General features: G+C 51.9%; 1 protein-coding gene across 5 annotated transcripts in view; it reads right to left on the bottom strand.

The window, feature by feature from the left end:
* Window positions 1-3,076: 3,076 nt before the first annotated feature.
* The window catches only part of LOC116952115 (uncharacterized), a 108,035-nt gene continuing 96,535 nt past the window's right edge, over window positions 3,077-14,576 (bottom strand). For all 5 annotated transcript variants that reach the window (XM_076074047.1, XM_076074052.1, XM_076074049.1 and 2 more), the window contains one exon: window positions 3,077-14,402. In XM_076074047.1, the coding sequence (XP_075930162.1) occupies window positions 12,376-14,402 (2,027 nt within the window). In that variant the 3' untranslated portion in view covers window positions 3,077-12,375. The remainder of the gene's footprint in view (window positions 14,403-14,576) is intronic.

The raw sequence follows: 14,576 nt of genomic DNA, 5'->3' as shown, positions 1-14,576 counted from the left end.
GGGGGGTAAAGGGGGAGGGTAAAGGGGGGGTAAAGGGGGTGGGGGAAGGTAAAGGGCGGGGGGTAAAGGGGGTGTTTTTTTTTTGCTTTTATTCTTTTCAATGTATTTGTAATTTGAAATTTATTATTTTAATATTTTAATATTTTTATTTTCTATCTACGTGACTTTACCGAAAGAACCAAGAATGTGGTGGGAGGGGTAAAGGAAGTGGAGGGAAAAGGGGGTAGGAGGGGTAAAGAGGGTGGGGGGATATGGGTGGGTGGGGTAGGAAAGGTGGGGGGGGGGGGGTAAGGGGGGGGGGGTAAGGGGGGGGTGGGGGGGTAAGGGGGGTGTGGGGGGTGGGGGTAAGGGGGGTGTGGGGGGTAAGGGGGGGGGTAGAGGGATCTGGACACATTCCCATCTGGTGATTGCTGCTCACTCAGAGGAGTATTTGCAGGTGTTGCTGCTAAATTTAGCAATCTTTGGAAGAACGTAATCAACCAGGTAGGGTGTTGACTATTATGTTAGCCGACTATCTGTGTTGTATTGCATCATATTTCTAAGTTTACTAAGTTGTTTTCTCTTTCATTTGTACCTGATTATGATTGCTTGTGTTGCAATCGAAACGTCGTATACTGTTATTTTTTTTCTTTCTACGTGACTTTACCTTAAGAACCAAATAGTATGGTAACTGGAGTTGAACCTTAACCCCCACCAAATGTTGTGCCATCAAACACTCCACCCCCTCAGCTCCCCATTGGTGATGGAGCAGTTGTGGAGAGAGTGGAGAGTTTCCCATACAAGTATACATGGGAAACTCTGCCCCCCCCCCCCCCCCAAAATAAATAAATCATGCTTCAAATCGCTTTAAACTATTGTCATTGTAGTGCGTATTTAACGTGCCGATGCACTCTGATGTTGTAGGAGAAAACATGTATTAAAAAGTATATTAAATAAAGTAGAACGTGTCTATATTTATTTAAAGTTGTGCATTTTGATGTGACGTCACATTTCTCAAACCTCCCCCCCCCCTCTCGTCACACATCGTCACAAATGTCTGACCCCCCCCCCCCCCCCGAGGTGCGTGACGTCATTTATGGACGGCCCCTGGGTATAATTATAACAAAGTATTTCAAGAGCCGCTATTGCATGTGAATGCGTAGTGAGACCGGTGGTCTTAGTGGCGTAGTGACGACACCATCAGCTCAGGCAGGGTTCGGCAATCGATTAGGTTGGGGCCCCAATATTTGATAGACGAAAATTCCTGAAGCCAAACGTTACTGTTCTTAATTACATTTAAAAAAATAAACGTGTAAAGTTCATAAAAGCATTGTCATGTTTTCTGAGGGTTTTCAATTTGCTTGGTATTAGCTATATACTGTATAGGATTTGGCCCTTGCATATAGTTCATGTATATAGCGTTGTGGGATTCAATTGGCATGAATGACGCCACATACAATTATTATATTTAAAAGTTGTACATTTCTAAAAACAATCGCTGGGTGTCTCTTAAAAAAACTGGATGATTCACGGGATAAAAAAAACCTCAAGAGAATGTTTGAGTCTCTCACCCATTCAGGACATGATTAGAATATCAAATACGGCCAATTTACATTTTGCAATAATCAGACATGGATCTATTCACAGCTTGGATAAAGGCGTTCCCACCACGTCATCGCTGTCCCCCAATACCTTTCAGTTGCTGTTATCCATCTCCTGCATGCACTCCATCTCACGTGGGTCATCCTTTTGGCCACGTGCTGCCATTCCTTGACAAGTCTCGTCCATCGGCCACCTTTCTAATGGAGGTCTCTGAAATAAGAGCTTTAGAGCTCATCGGATTCATCCAGTATCACCGATCAACAGTGTTGGCTGTGTACGGTACGAAATAAGTGATACATACGTACACTATAAATAAATATCTGATTCTGAAAACAAAGCTAATAGCTCAGTGAGCTTTACCTAGTAAAATAACAAACATTGTTTCATATTCTTGGTGTTTTCGGTAAAGTCACGTAGAAAATATAAAATAAAATGTTTTATTATTGTATTCTTTCTTTTCTACGTGACTTTACCGAAAGAACCAAGAATATGAATCCCTCCAGTCACGAAAGCTTCAAATTAAAAAAATATTACGTTAAATGATGACGTCACCCTGCTGCTCTATTTAATACCAGGAGCAAGCGAGGGCTTTACCATTCTGGCGAATTGCCCGATGAAGCTGGATGTAATTACCAGCGAAACGTCGTACTCAAATTTTAAATGATGTTGATTCACTCTTCAACACATTTTTTACTGTTTGGCCGTTTCGGGTGGTGGAGGGTTACGACACATTTATAAATAACGCGATATAACCTAAAAACCTTTATTATGAATAAAAAAAGATTGTTTAGTGTTTAGCTTACCTTACCAAGCATGCTTTCCTTACGTCAATACGCCGTCTGTGATTTGCATTTGTCCATTGATCAAAGTGCGCCTGATGTTAATTTCAAGTGTGCATCTTTGCTTGCCTCAGCTCTTTTTTCAGATTGTTCCATTGCTGTTACGAGAAATGAGCTTCTACTGGTGACAAGGTGGAGTTTTAGCCTACAGTGTCCTTCCACGCTCGTCTGACATCTTGGCAGAGGTGGGCGAACAAAGACCCCCAGTATAGCCTTAGACTGTTGGGGCAAGTGCTGTTAGTGAGCACCTATGAAGGCCAAAACGGCACACGAGGGGGTGGGTGTGCCAGCACCACGCCCGGCCGTCTTTGTCTCCCTAATGGCGATGTTTACGCACCACAGCAGGTACTCACTTGAGGCTGAGTCGACCTTAAGGAAGGTCCAAGACCGGTTCAAATAATCGTCACTGGTGTTGTTCGCGAGCGGGAATCGCTCTCACTTTACCTCTCACACGCCACCTGCCGATTGACTGTGGAGTGAACCCATTTACAGCAGAGTGTACTCCTCGGCGGATAGTGGAAAGCGGGGATTTAATAAACTTGGATTGCAAGTCCAGTGTGATCTATAAAATCGTTCTGGAATTATTTTTTAATTGGACATCACGGGCTAAAAAAATAATAATTAAATCAAATAAAAGTGTCTTGAGCGAGACGAACTCAATCAAACCTTTTTTTATTTGAGCGTGAAAATACAATTTGCACAAAAAACCTTTTAATTCTAAAATATTTTGGTTTTAATCACTTATATGTACAAAATATTTTCATGCATAGTAGTTAGGTACGATAAAAACGGAAAGTCCAAATTTTTCTTATTATTTTTTGTTTAAAACGAGAACGAACGGGGGAAACACCTGGGAGAAAGAACAAAACATCAATCACCTCAATTCATTTTCCACCCACAAAATATCCTGGACACCCAAAATAAACTCCGTGGCCCCATCACAAAATTCCAGTTTTCCGTCGGGCCAACAAAACACGGGAAAGAAGAAACTTTGAAACGTAGCGCGAACAAAACACAAATCCCTAAAAACAACGCTCGGCGTTTCTTAAAATCCCACAGTCGACAGAGTCCAAAATTGTGGATAGGGCGTTGGAAGAGTTTCCTTTGTGAACTAATTGATCAGGTCAACGTCGCGGGTTCAGGAGGTGGCCCGGGGGGGGGGTGGGGGGGGAGTATGAAACGACAAATCACCACACCCTTTAAAAATACTTAACGCAAAGTCTGCGAAACGAGCAGCCTTGGATTCGGACCACAACTCCTTGGTTACAAAAAAACACAATACGATATAAAAAACACAAAAGCGATTTCAAGAATCCCAAAGTTGTAATGCTGAGTCGCACACCGTGGAGCTGAGCGCATTTCCCCTCCGCCGTGGGTGTCTTTTTTTTCTTCTTCTTCTGTACAAAGCTAACGAAAGATTGTCGAGACAAAAGTGTGTGTGTGTCCGTGTACCGCCTAAAACATTCCCTTAAAAAGCCGCAACAAACGCAACACACAAACGCGCGCACCTCCAATACAATTCCATTGGTATAATCTGTAGAAAATGCCGGCTATTAATTCCCTGCTGATAAACTTAAGAGCAAAGAGCAATCAATGCGTATGCGCGCGCCGCGTCGAGACAGATCCAGTGAAAAAGGACATCCCCTCTGTGTTAAACAACACAAATAATTACTACAATAAATGATAACAGCGACAAACCAATAAATAACCATCGTAATAACCCCCCCCCCCCCACATATCATTTAAACCTTCGCTCTATAACCATATACATATACTGTAATGTAATTTAAATTCACAGAAAAACATGAGGAGGCATCGTAGTCATGTGTTTTATTAACTTGTATATGGTTTATCTGTGTGCGCGCGCACGTATGGCAGTGGAGTGGTTAGCGCGCTGCGTTACGAACCCGGCAACTCCATTCCCACTCATGGCGAACATCGGTGAGGATTATTCTGAACTGGTCCTGGGTCTCCCCTAGGTCGACTCAGCCTCAAATGAGTATCTGGCGTGGTGTGTAAACATCACCACTAGGGAGACAAAGGCGGCCGGGGCATGGTGGTGGCCACCCACCCCCTCGTGTGCCACGTCGACCTTCATAGATGGTGCTCGTTAACACCACTTGCTCCAAAAAGTGTTGAGGCTACATGGGGGAATCTTAGTCTTTGCATATATATGGTGGATCTGCCAGTCATCTCAATCAACCCATACCATTTCGCGTGGCCTCAAAATTCAGAGCCTGTCATCATCACTTAGGCAAATTACGCTTGTTGTATAGATTAACCTTATGGTGGTGTACCCCGGGGTTCCATAGAACCCCGGCTCTCACATCATGTCCGTGATGCAGTAATTTTTAGTCTGTTGATGGTCGGCGACGCGGCAAATCGACTCATCTCGATGAGCTGTACTCACAATGCACCACTACGGTGCGTACCGCGAGCGTTCAGGGTTTCGGCGCAATCGCCCTCGCTGCGTTTCGACATCGCGGAGTGTGGCACTGATGTCGGATCGATTGGTACCCCAGTCGCGGAGTTAAGTAACACCCCTGGGAAAAAAAGTGTCCCAGAAATAAAACATTTAATAGCCTCGGCCGTTTAGTATTATTTGGAACCCCGGGGTACCGCCATAAGGATCACATATGCCGTGTATAATACACATAGCATTGGACTACATGACGATATTGGTTTTAATTGGAATGAGAGTTGTAATGCCAGACTTGTGCCGCATGGTGGCAGCTGCCAATAGGGGCCACCTTGGCAACACTGCCACAAGGCTCCTCGAGATGTGGGCCACATGGGAGAAGACGTGTTATAAATAATACATTATATACGTCATGTAATAATTGTATGTCCAGATTCCCTTGCCAGACGTAATTCTTCAATGGTATATCGCGTTTGTTTAATCATATCAGTCATTTGTCACGTAAATGTAACCGGTTTAAACCTACAGGTTCTGCGGCGACAAATGCCGATAGCCAACGCGGCCAGCACCAAACCTAGCCGCCCATCTCCCCCAGTGCCGACGTTTACATTGCGCAAGGCCCGTGACCAGTTCGGACATCACTTGCCGCTGATGCGAGTCGCATGGCAGGGAATCGAACCGAGGTCGCTTGGGTTTGTAGCACGAAGCGCCAACCACTGCACCGCTCTCCCATAACGCAATCACCTTATATATCTACACGTATACGAGCACACACATATTTACCGTATACCAGTCAAAGTGTACAAGCAACGTTTTGCACATTGCTGCATTGTATATATTTTATAAAGTGTTTTTTGTTTAATCAATCTATGATTTGGATGTATTGCTGTATATATAATGTATCAGATAAACACACACACACGCGCGCGCGCGCTACCTCTCTCAGACACAAACACACGTGAGCCTGGATGAAGTTTCGCCACAACGACGCTGCGACGGGTTGAAAGTTTGCGTTGCAGCACCCGAGAACATACCTGCAGCGCGTTGTCCAGCCGGGCTCCCGTGCGCTGGGAGCTTCGTCGGCAAACTGAACTTGACGAAGTGAGGAGCTCTCCCCGACCCCCACCAGCACGTGGAGGCGAAACGCCAGGGCATCATCAACACGGCCACGCATCCGGATACGTGGAGAGCAACCGCGCGAACGCACGCAAGTAGTAACGCCCAGCCATATCAGTGTGACTTCTGGCTACAGACATCTAACACCATCACCACAACAACAACCGACATTCGCCACGGCGCTTGTGCCAGGCTATGTGCACGTTATGGCACCTGGGTCTGTTCCGTGACCTCCTGCCAGCAGACGTTCGACACTTCACGTGGCCTTAACGTGCACATTTAACACACACGCGTGCGCAACATTTATTAAATAAAGTAACTTAAAGCACAATGTCTTTGGTTTTCTAGAAACTTTGTGAAAGTCACTGCCTGTACTTGGGGGGGGGGGCCTGTCTGTGAGCCAGCAAATCCTGAAAACAATTCATGCCCCCCCCCCTTTAGCCGGACTCGTAAAATAACAAACCAGCTTATAAAGTTAGCAAACACGAAAACAGAGTGTACAGGCTATAATACAAACATGTAAAAATCAAGGTGTTACTGTGGACATTGTAGCAGATGTTAATACGCTATGATCAATCCAGCAGTGGATCTATCATGGATGATGATGATGATTGTGGAAGATTTTGTTTAGGCTGCAAGGCAACATGGGAAGAACCTGTACAATTCGTGACGTCGGAAAGATTACCAATGGGAAATGGCCAAACACCCCAATGTAGCGGGGACCCAACGTGAAAGAGGAGTCGCTAAGACCGTTGAAAGTACGGTGCGCGTGCAGAATGCACTCGATCTGGTGATTGACGCACGGAATTTAGCATCACAGTTTCCTACACACAGGCCCGAATAACTGGAGCTTTAACTACAAATCACTATTACACATGTGCACGCCCCAGAACAATTCATACACGCGGCATTCGTAAAGGCATCGCCCATTATTCAAGAATTACAATTCGCAGTTTGAACTGGGGTCTCTCCCAGCCTAGGATACGTACTTTTGGTAATCTATGAACTTTGGAATCCTGTTCTTGAGGTCTTTCTATGCGGGGTCTTTGGCCCTTTCTTTGTTTAAAAAAAGTGTTAAATATTATACCGCGCCTTGATTGTGTGAATGGCGCTCTATAAAATGTAATTGATAAGAGAACCACAATGACAAATTCAATAATTACAGCTTAAATACAAATCGCCTGTCATAAAATCACAAGGCGCTTTTGTATACATGGCTGACAGCAGGGGTGGGGGGGGGGGGGGCTTTGGGTAATAAGTGGCCGGAGTCTTCTCGAAGAACCCAGCTATAGGGGCCTCAACAGACTGTTGGGGTATGGTGCTGTTGGCAGGCACCTATTCAGGCTGGCACGGCGAACAAAATTGGGCGGGTAGCCAGGATCATTTTCCCGGTCGCCTCTGTCTTCCCAGTGCTAAAGTCACGTGCTGCCATTGAAGATCGCCCGAGATATTTTTTATTTGGAGGGGGGGGGGGGGTTGGGAAGACACATAGCGCCAACATTTCGTCGGCACAGTTTTAAAGTGCCGTCGCCCCATTTACACGAAGAGTAATAATCGTAGCCTTTGTACGGCAACGGTGGACCGATCGTGGCCGATTGGGAACGACAGGGCGTCCAATTATAATGTCTGTAAAATAATGGGCAGTTCCTCTGTTGACACCACGTATTTTTCAGAAGTAATAAAAACCAGAAAAAGACACCTGGGTAGCCGACATTGTTCATTCATTCATTCGCTCATTCACTCGCTACTTTTTGTTCCCACCCATTGCTTTGCGAAGGACGCACACGCGCAAAGGAGGCGCCATCCCGTTTACAAACATTGCCCAGCCCTATTGCTTATTAGTCTATCGAGTGCAAGTGCTGTTAGCGAGCACCTATTAAGGCCATCATGGCAAACAACGGGAGGGGGTAGGTAGAGGGGTGAGGGGGGCATTATTAATGCGTGGTCATCCACAAAGGTTCCCTGCCCGTTCCAAATCCAGGCTTCAAGAAAATTCGGCTGTATCTTTTGTCGATGACCGACTGCCTCCGTCGCTCTGCGAAATAAATATGCCCACTGTTTCTGCACATTGTGTCTTTAGATGCTGTCTCACCCCCCCTCCCCCCTAATTAGACGATATATACAGTAAATCCACATTGTATTGTAATGACTGACAACATAGAGACCCATAGACTCGCAGAGGGACCGAATGACTCCTACAGAGACCCACAGACTCACAGAGAGCCAATGACTTGCATAGAAACCAATATATTCCTACCTTTAGAAAATAAATACGGCCCACTGTGTCTCTGTGGTCGCGAGTTGACCATCGCATTTTTATTTGTTTTTTTACGCTAAATAACTCCACGGTGAATTGTATAAGCCTGAGGACATTGCACAACACACGTTGCTGGTTCTTCTCTCACAGTTCCTTGGCAGCCCAAACACCACCCAACAGCGTGGCCGCCGCCTAACCCCCCCCCCCCCCCCCCCTGCGCGACAACTCGAACGTTCGCCCCAAGCCACCCAAAACCAACGGGGGACTTCGCCGAAACCCCACGGACCGTTTTCACTCTCGGACGCGAAGAAAAGTTGGGCCTTGATAGTGGCCGGAAGGGGGCAAACAGCACGCACGAACAAGTTGCTATTACGAGGCCGCTGCAGAAGCAATGTGGTGGGCAGCAGAGGGCAGGTGCATTGCTGTACTGCACTTCTACGCTTCCGCATCGTCGCTCCTCCCCGCCATCAACCCGCATCGACCAGCACGGTTGAACTTTGGTAAAATAATCGACACCAAAGACAAAGATCCCCCCCCCCCCCCATAGCCTTAACAGACTGTTGGGGAAAGTGCTGTTGGCGAGCACCTGTGAAGGCCGGCACAGCACACGAGGGGGTGGGTGGCCGACACCACGCCCGGCCGCCTTTGTCTCCACCTAGCGGCGATGTTTACACACCATGGCGCCAGGTACTCATTTGAGGCTCAGCCGACCTAGGGGAGGCCCAGGACCGATTCAGATAATCGCCACTGGCGTCGGCCGTGAGTGGGAATCGGAACCCGGCTCGCCGGGTTCGTAGCGCAGCGCCCGAGCCGCTGCTCTTCCGCTCCACACACACGCACAAGGCCTCATCCAGCAGTGGATTGACTAACGGGGGGCTGACCTAACCAGGCGGGGGATGGTTTAACAAGTGAACCCCACTGTGAATTCCCTTGCGCGCTCGACGCGTGCGACGCGCGTGGGAGCGTTGCGCGCGCTGCGGGAAATCGCGCGTTGAAGACTGCCCTTGACAACATACACAGCCTTGAGAAATATATATATATGATGTTTAAAACAACAAATACGACAGCTTTGCATAGCAGACTTAGACCTTCCCGTGGTCTAGCTTTGGCTGCATTAAGCAGCATCTCCTTGCAGCCTCAACGCAAAATCGTCATTACCCTCTCACACAGCCAACACCCGGTTTAACAGTGTGCATATGTTAGTAGTAGTATTATTATTATCATTAACGCTCGTTAAGAAACAAAAATATTACAATTCACACACCACGCCGCCGCTGCTGGTCTTTCCAAACCAACACGGCGAAGCGAAGAGGGATATATATATTTGACTTTACATACAATAATTATAATATAGAATTATTTAATACAAATTATATTACTGTTTTTGTTTTCTCTGTTAACAAAAACAAACAACCCCCCCCCCCACACCCTCACCCCCCGCTGCAGCAGTAGACAAAAAACAAACTGATGACCGTGTAGAGAAGTTGGCACTTCGGTTTAAGATTGCTGCTCGCTCTAGCGGGGCGACCCCGTTGTGTGCAGTGGCATCGCTGAGCTGGCATGGACGGGACCTGGTACAGAGGAACAACGGCGACCCTCCTCCACCCCCCCCTGTGACCCATCAGAGCCACCGCCTGCACACGGGACTGCTACGCCGCTGCCCCACAGCCTCACATCGAACCCCAACACGCAAGAGCGAACAGAGATGCGTTTCCGATTTGCGACGTGTTCTCAGGTTGTGCCCGCGCGTTGTTTCGCCACGACGTACGAACGCTTCACTTGCCGCCGGGAGACGTCCTTCAGGGCCGTGCAGCGAAACGTCGGACATCGTGCCCGACAACAGCGCGGGTACGACACGAAAGCACGCCGCAGGTACAGACCGGACAGCTGCGCGACGGTGAAAACGCACGCGGTAGATTCGGCAAAGGGTCTCTCCCCCACCCCCCGCCTGCCACCACTTTGCCTGTTGCGAGTTGTGAAACAATCAGTCGTCAACCTGAGACGCGAGTCAATCGGTGAACGGCCTCGGAAGCGCACCAAAAATTCAGAAAACGGTCCCGAGCCGAGAACCGATCGACGGCAGCGGGGCCCGAGCCGCGAGCCGGCGCTTGCTGGGAATGGGTCGGCTGCGGCGCGAACGTGGGGCGGTGTTGAAAGCTTCGCTCCGGCGACCCGTCTTCTGGTGGGCATTGAAACACGAGTCCCACCCCACCCCTTCGCCCCGACGAGGTCGGATTATTTCCCTCGAAAGTCTTCCGCGAAAACGCCGGGACTGAAAGAATTGGGGCGGGCGGCAACCCGTTGTGATTTGCGTGCGCGTGCAGAGACGCTTCCCAGCTGCGACCACGGATTCGAACGTCACAAACACAAATGTATATATCGCCTCTAAATATAATTCCTCCCAGGCTTACGACGTGCTTCTCATTTCCTCGACGTGGTTAAAACATTTTTTTTTCTTTGCTCATCAAAAGTTGCTACAACCCACTACTAACGCGTGCATTCTCAGCGAACGTCAGCTCACAAAGCCACGTCGAGGAGGCGCGTGTCGAGTGCCCCACAATGCACTACTCAAGCAGCTTTTGGCCGGGAGGCACAGCGAGACGCTTCCGCGAGAAAGAATCATTTCAGTCTCTTCTCATTTTCCGCCACCGTCCTTGCCCTGCAACTATAAAAGCGTTGTTGGCATTGTTTTTTGCACGCCGAAAGTTTGTTTGCGGTACGTTTTCTGTCGTTGTTTGTCGTTCCTCTTCCCCCCCCCCGACTTCTCCCAAGGGTAGGAAGCACAAAATGTGAACGTCTTGGTGGTTGTGGGGGGGGGTTCCAGTCTCTGCAGGCCTTTTTATTTTTCTTTGCTCAGTGAAGTCGACAGTGATATCACACTCGCACGCACGCGCCAGGGCAGCCCCCTTAAAACAAAAGTAATTGAAAGTCAACCGCTCGGCTTTCCTGTTACACCCCACACACACACCCCCCCCCCCCCCCATTCACCTACACAAGCTTCAGTTCAACACCGCCAGTGAAACACCACAGTATATACAAACAGGTACTACCTGTAAAGCTGAGTCGACCCAAGGGTCGGTTTACAGCAATCACCACTGATGCGGTGATTGCTGTAAACCAGATTTGTTGAAAGCAGGTCACGCGGTTCTGTTTCCGCGATCGCAAACTAACTAGTCCCTCGCCCCACCACCCCTCGGCCCCCCCCACGGCAGACGAATTGGCGGCAGAAGATTCCTGAGAGATGCCATTGCCGACCTAACATTCACCCACAAGCCCCTTGCTCAAGGTTTATTCCCATCGTGAACGATGAGCGGGATTTACATCTCATCGCGAGCCGCAACGGCGAGCTCGCCGGCCTTCGAGCGCGGCCGCAGTTTGCGCGACCGCGGTCGGAAGGCACCGGTTTGGTAAGTCGACAATTTGGGGAAGCGTCTTCACCCTCGTGTGCCAATGGCAAAGCACGAAAAGTGTTGCAATTCCTGGCGCTCATTTCAATCGCCGAGCCGCCCGCGTGGATATCGAATGCAACGGGAGATGGTAGAAAAACTGCTCCTGAATCCCTGCACTGCGCCGGACCCAGAGCAACGCTCGGATTGTATGCGGGAGCCTCAAGAACCATTTGTTTTTCGGCTTACGCACCGCCCACCCCCCCCCCCCCGCCCACAGTAAGATGTCTTAAAATTCGCGTCTCGTATCATCGTCGTCGTGGTCATCTCAATTGCAGTTTTTTCTTCAAAACGAATAATTTTGGATCAAAACGTTGAGGTTCCCCCCCCCCCCCCCCCCGCCGTTAGGCTCGAAAATAGCGACCGTGCGTTGTGACGACGCATCGCCGGTTCCTGCTGCTGGATTCGGGCCGAGTTAACCTCATGTACACAAACTCCCCGCACGCGCGTCTATGTACAGGCCGCACGGCGCACGGGCGCTTCGCAGAAAGAGAGAGAAATATCTTGCCGTTCCCGAATTCGGCCAGTAGCACACGCACCACCGCAACCACCGTAACACCGCGTGCGTCCGATTGACGATAAAATAATAATTATTCACAACGGTAAAACAACACAAAGCCAATCACCACGTCGCTATCGTCCAATCACAGTGTGGCCCCGGCCCCCATACGAAACTGGGCTGCGAGATCGTCGCTCCTTCCTGGCCAACGATGAAATTCAGCTGCTGCCGACAGCGTCGGCGTCGGGGCGAGGCGACGACTTGGAGGCCGCGGCGGCCGCCTTCCCCGCCCCGTCGCAACGATCTTCACCCACGTCGCCGCCATCGCCGCCGACGACTTTTCCGCCACCGGCACCACCACCACCTCCTCCCGCTCCTCTCTCATCTCGACCTCTCCCCCTCTTTCCTGCTAATCCCCCGGCGCCGGCTTTGCCGCTTGTACCGTAGTCCCGCACACGTCGTCCTCCACCTCCGCCGCCATCGCCGCCGCCGCCGCCGCCGCCATCGCCGTGCCTCCGTCTGCAGTGGCGCTGGAGGTTGAATTTGGTTGCGAAGGTGGACAGGCAGCGGCCGCAGCTGAAGGGACGCCCGGCCGAGCGCGTGGAATGCCTGCGCCCACGCCTGCCGCCCCCGCCACCTTGCTGCTGCTGCTGCTGCTGACGATGGTCGCGACCGCCGAAGCCGTGACGTCGCGCCGGGCGGCCCCGTCGGCCCGGCCGCTTTTGCGGCGCGACTTTTTCCGCGACGTCTTCCTTCCCGTCTCCGTCATCGTCACCATCGCCAGCGTCTTCTTCCTCCTCCTCCTCCTGCTCTTCATCTTCCTCCTCCTCGTCATCATCGTCCCCATCCTCATCTTCACCGTTGTCCCCCGCCACTTCATCGTCGTTGTCGCAGCCAACGGAGGCGTCGACGCATCCGTTGACGCCGATGCCATCGTCGTCGCCCGAGCCGGGACCCTGCGGCGCCGTGGCCAAGGCGCCCGCCGTTGCCGCGGCGTTCCTCGCCGCTGTCGCGCCGCTGACGTCACCGTCGCTCGTGCCGCTAGCGGTGGACCCCCTCCGCGGCTCCGCCTGCTTCGTCGTACCTTCAAGCCGTGCGGTGCGAGCCGCGCTGCCAGTGTCCGATTCCTCACCGGCCGAGTCGACGCCCGATTCTACCTCGTCGACTTCCTGGCCCGCTGCGCCTCCCACACCCGCACCGTCTCCCGCGCGTGGAACGGCGGCGGCGGCAGCAGCCTCAACAGCTGCACCATCCTCTGCACCTGCTGCTGCTGCTGCTGCTGCTTTGACACCGGCTGAAGCAGTGCCTGCAGCTACGTCTATAACCAACGCACCTTCTCCGCCGGCCGCAGCGCCGTCGTCCGCACCCGAGTCATCGTCCGCAGCGGCTTTGTCGTCACCGCCGCGTGAGTCCCCATCTCCCGCCGTCGCCGAAACGCTTCCCGAGCCGTCACCCCCGCCGATCGCTTCACCCGATCGGCCGTCGTCGGCCGCGGTGACAATGCCGGCGGCCGCACCATCGCCTTCGTCGATAACCGTGTCTTCATCTCTGGTCGCCGCGGCCTTGTCGTCTCGCTCCGTGGTTTCCACTTTCAGGACTTTCGGGTCGGCGTCACCGCCACCGCTGCCGCCGCCGCCTTCTTCGATGTTGGCAACCGGTGACCGAACGCCAATTGCGGCATCGTCGCCAATCGCATCGTCGCCATCCGCCGCTGCTTCGGCTGCTTTCTCATCTTCCCTTTGGGGTTCTACAACCGCGTCCGTGGTTTCAGAAACTCCTTCTCCTCCTCCGTCACCGCCGCCGCCGCCGCGGTTTCCTCGAGCCGCACGGAGCGCCGACGGAGACAAGTGCAGCCGCTTCGCGGGGGGGGGTTCTCCGCCGCCGCTCCGGCGAGGCTTGCCGGCGCTCCCCCGTCGCCGCGCCAGCGAGTTCGGGGGGCGGCCCCTGCCGCTGCGTCCCGGCCGCGGCGTCTCGTCGACCGCGACCGCCATCGCCGCCGCCGCCGCCGCTTTCGCGTCGATCTCGGTGCCTCCCGGTAGCGACACCGAGGCCCCGTCCACGTCGACGGCGATTCTGGCGGAGGCGGCCGCAGCCGCCGCGGCCGCCGCGGCCGCCGCGAGCCGCGCCGCCGCGCCGCCCCCCCTACCCAGAAGCGGCGCGCCGTGCTTCTGCCGCTGGTGCCGGTTGCAGTTGGACTTGGTGGTGAACTTGGCGCCGCAGTCGCCGCACACGAAGGGCTTTTGACCTGCGACGGGGTCAGGGGAGAGACGACAGAGCCGAGTGAGAACGAGGGTCCAGTGGTTCGAGCGGCGGCCCGGGTGCTGAGACCGGCACTGCTGACAACTTACGGGCCTTGAATGAAGGCTCCGACCGACCGTGATTTAACTGCGTTCAAAAGCGTAGCGGGTTTATGGTCTCA

The sequence above is a fragment of the Petromyzon marinus genome, chromosome 45 (assembly GCF_048934315.1).
Source record: "Petromyzon marinus isolate PM22_M1 ecotype Great Lakes invasive population chromosome 45, UKy_Petmar_22M1.pri1.0, whole genome shotgun sequence".
Classification (NCBI taxonomy): domain Eukaryota; kingdom Metazoa; phylum Chordata; class Hyperoartia; order Petromyzontiformes; family Petromyzontidae; genus Petromyzon; species Petromyzon marinus.
The sequence above is the reverse complement of the archived record's forward strand: the minus strand, read 5'-3'. Positions and strand labels throughout refer to the sequence as shown.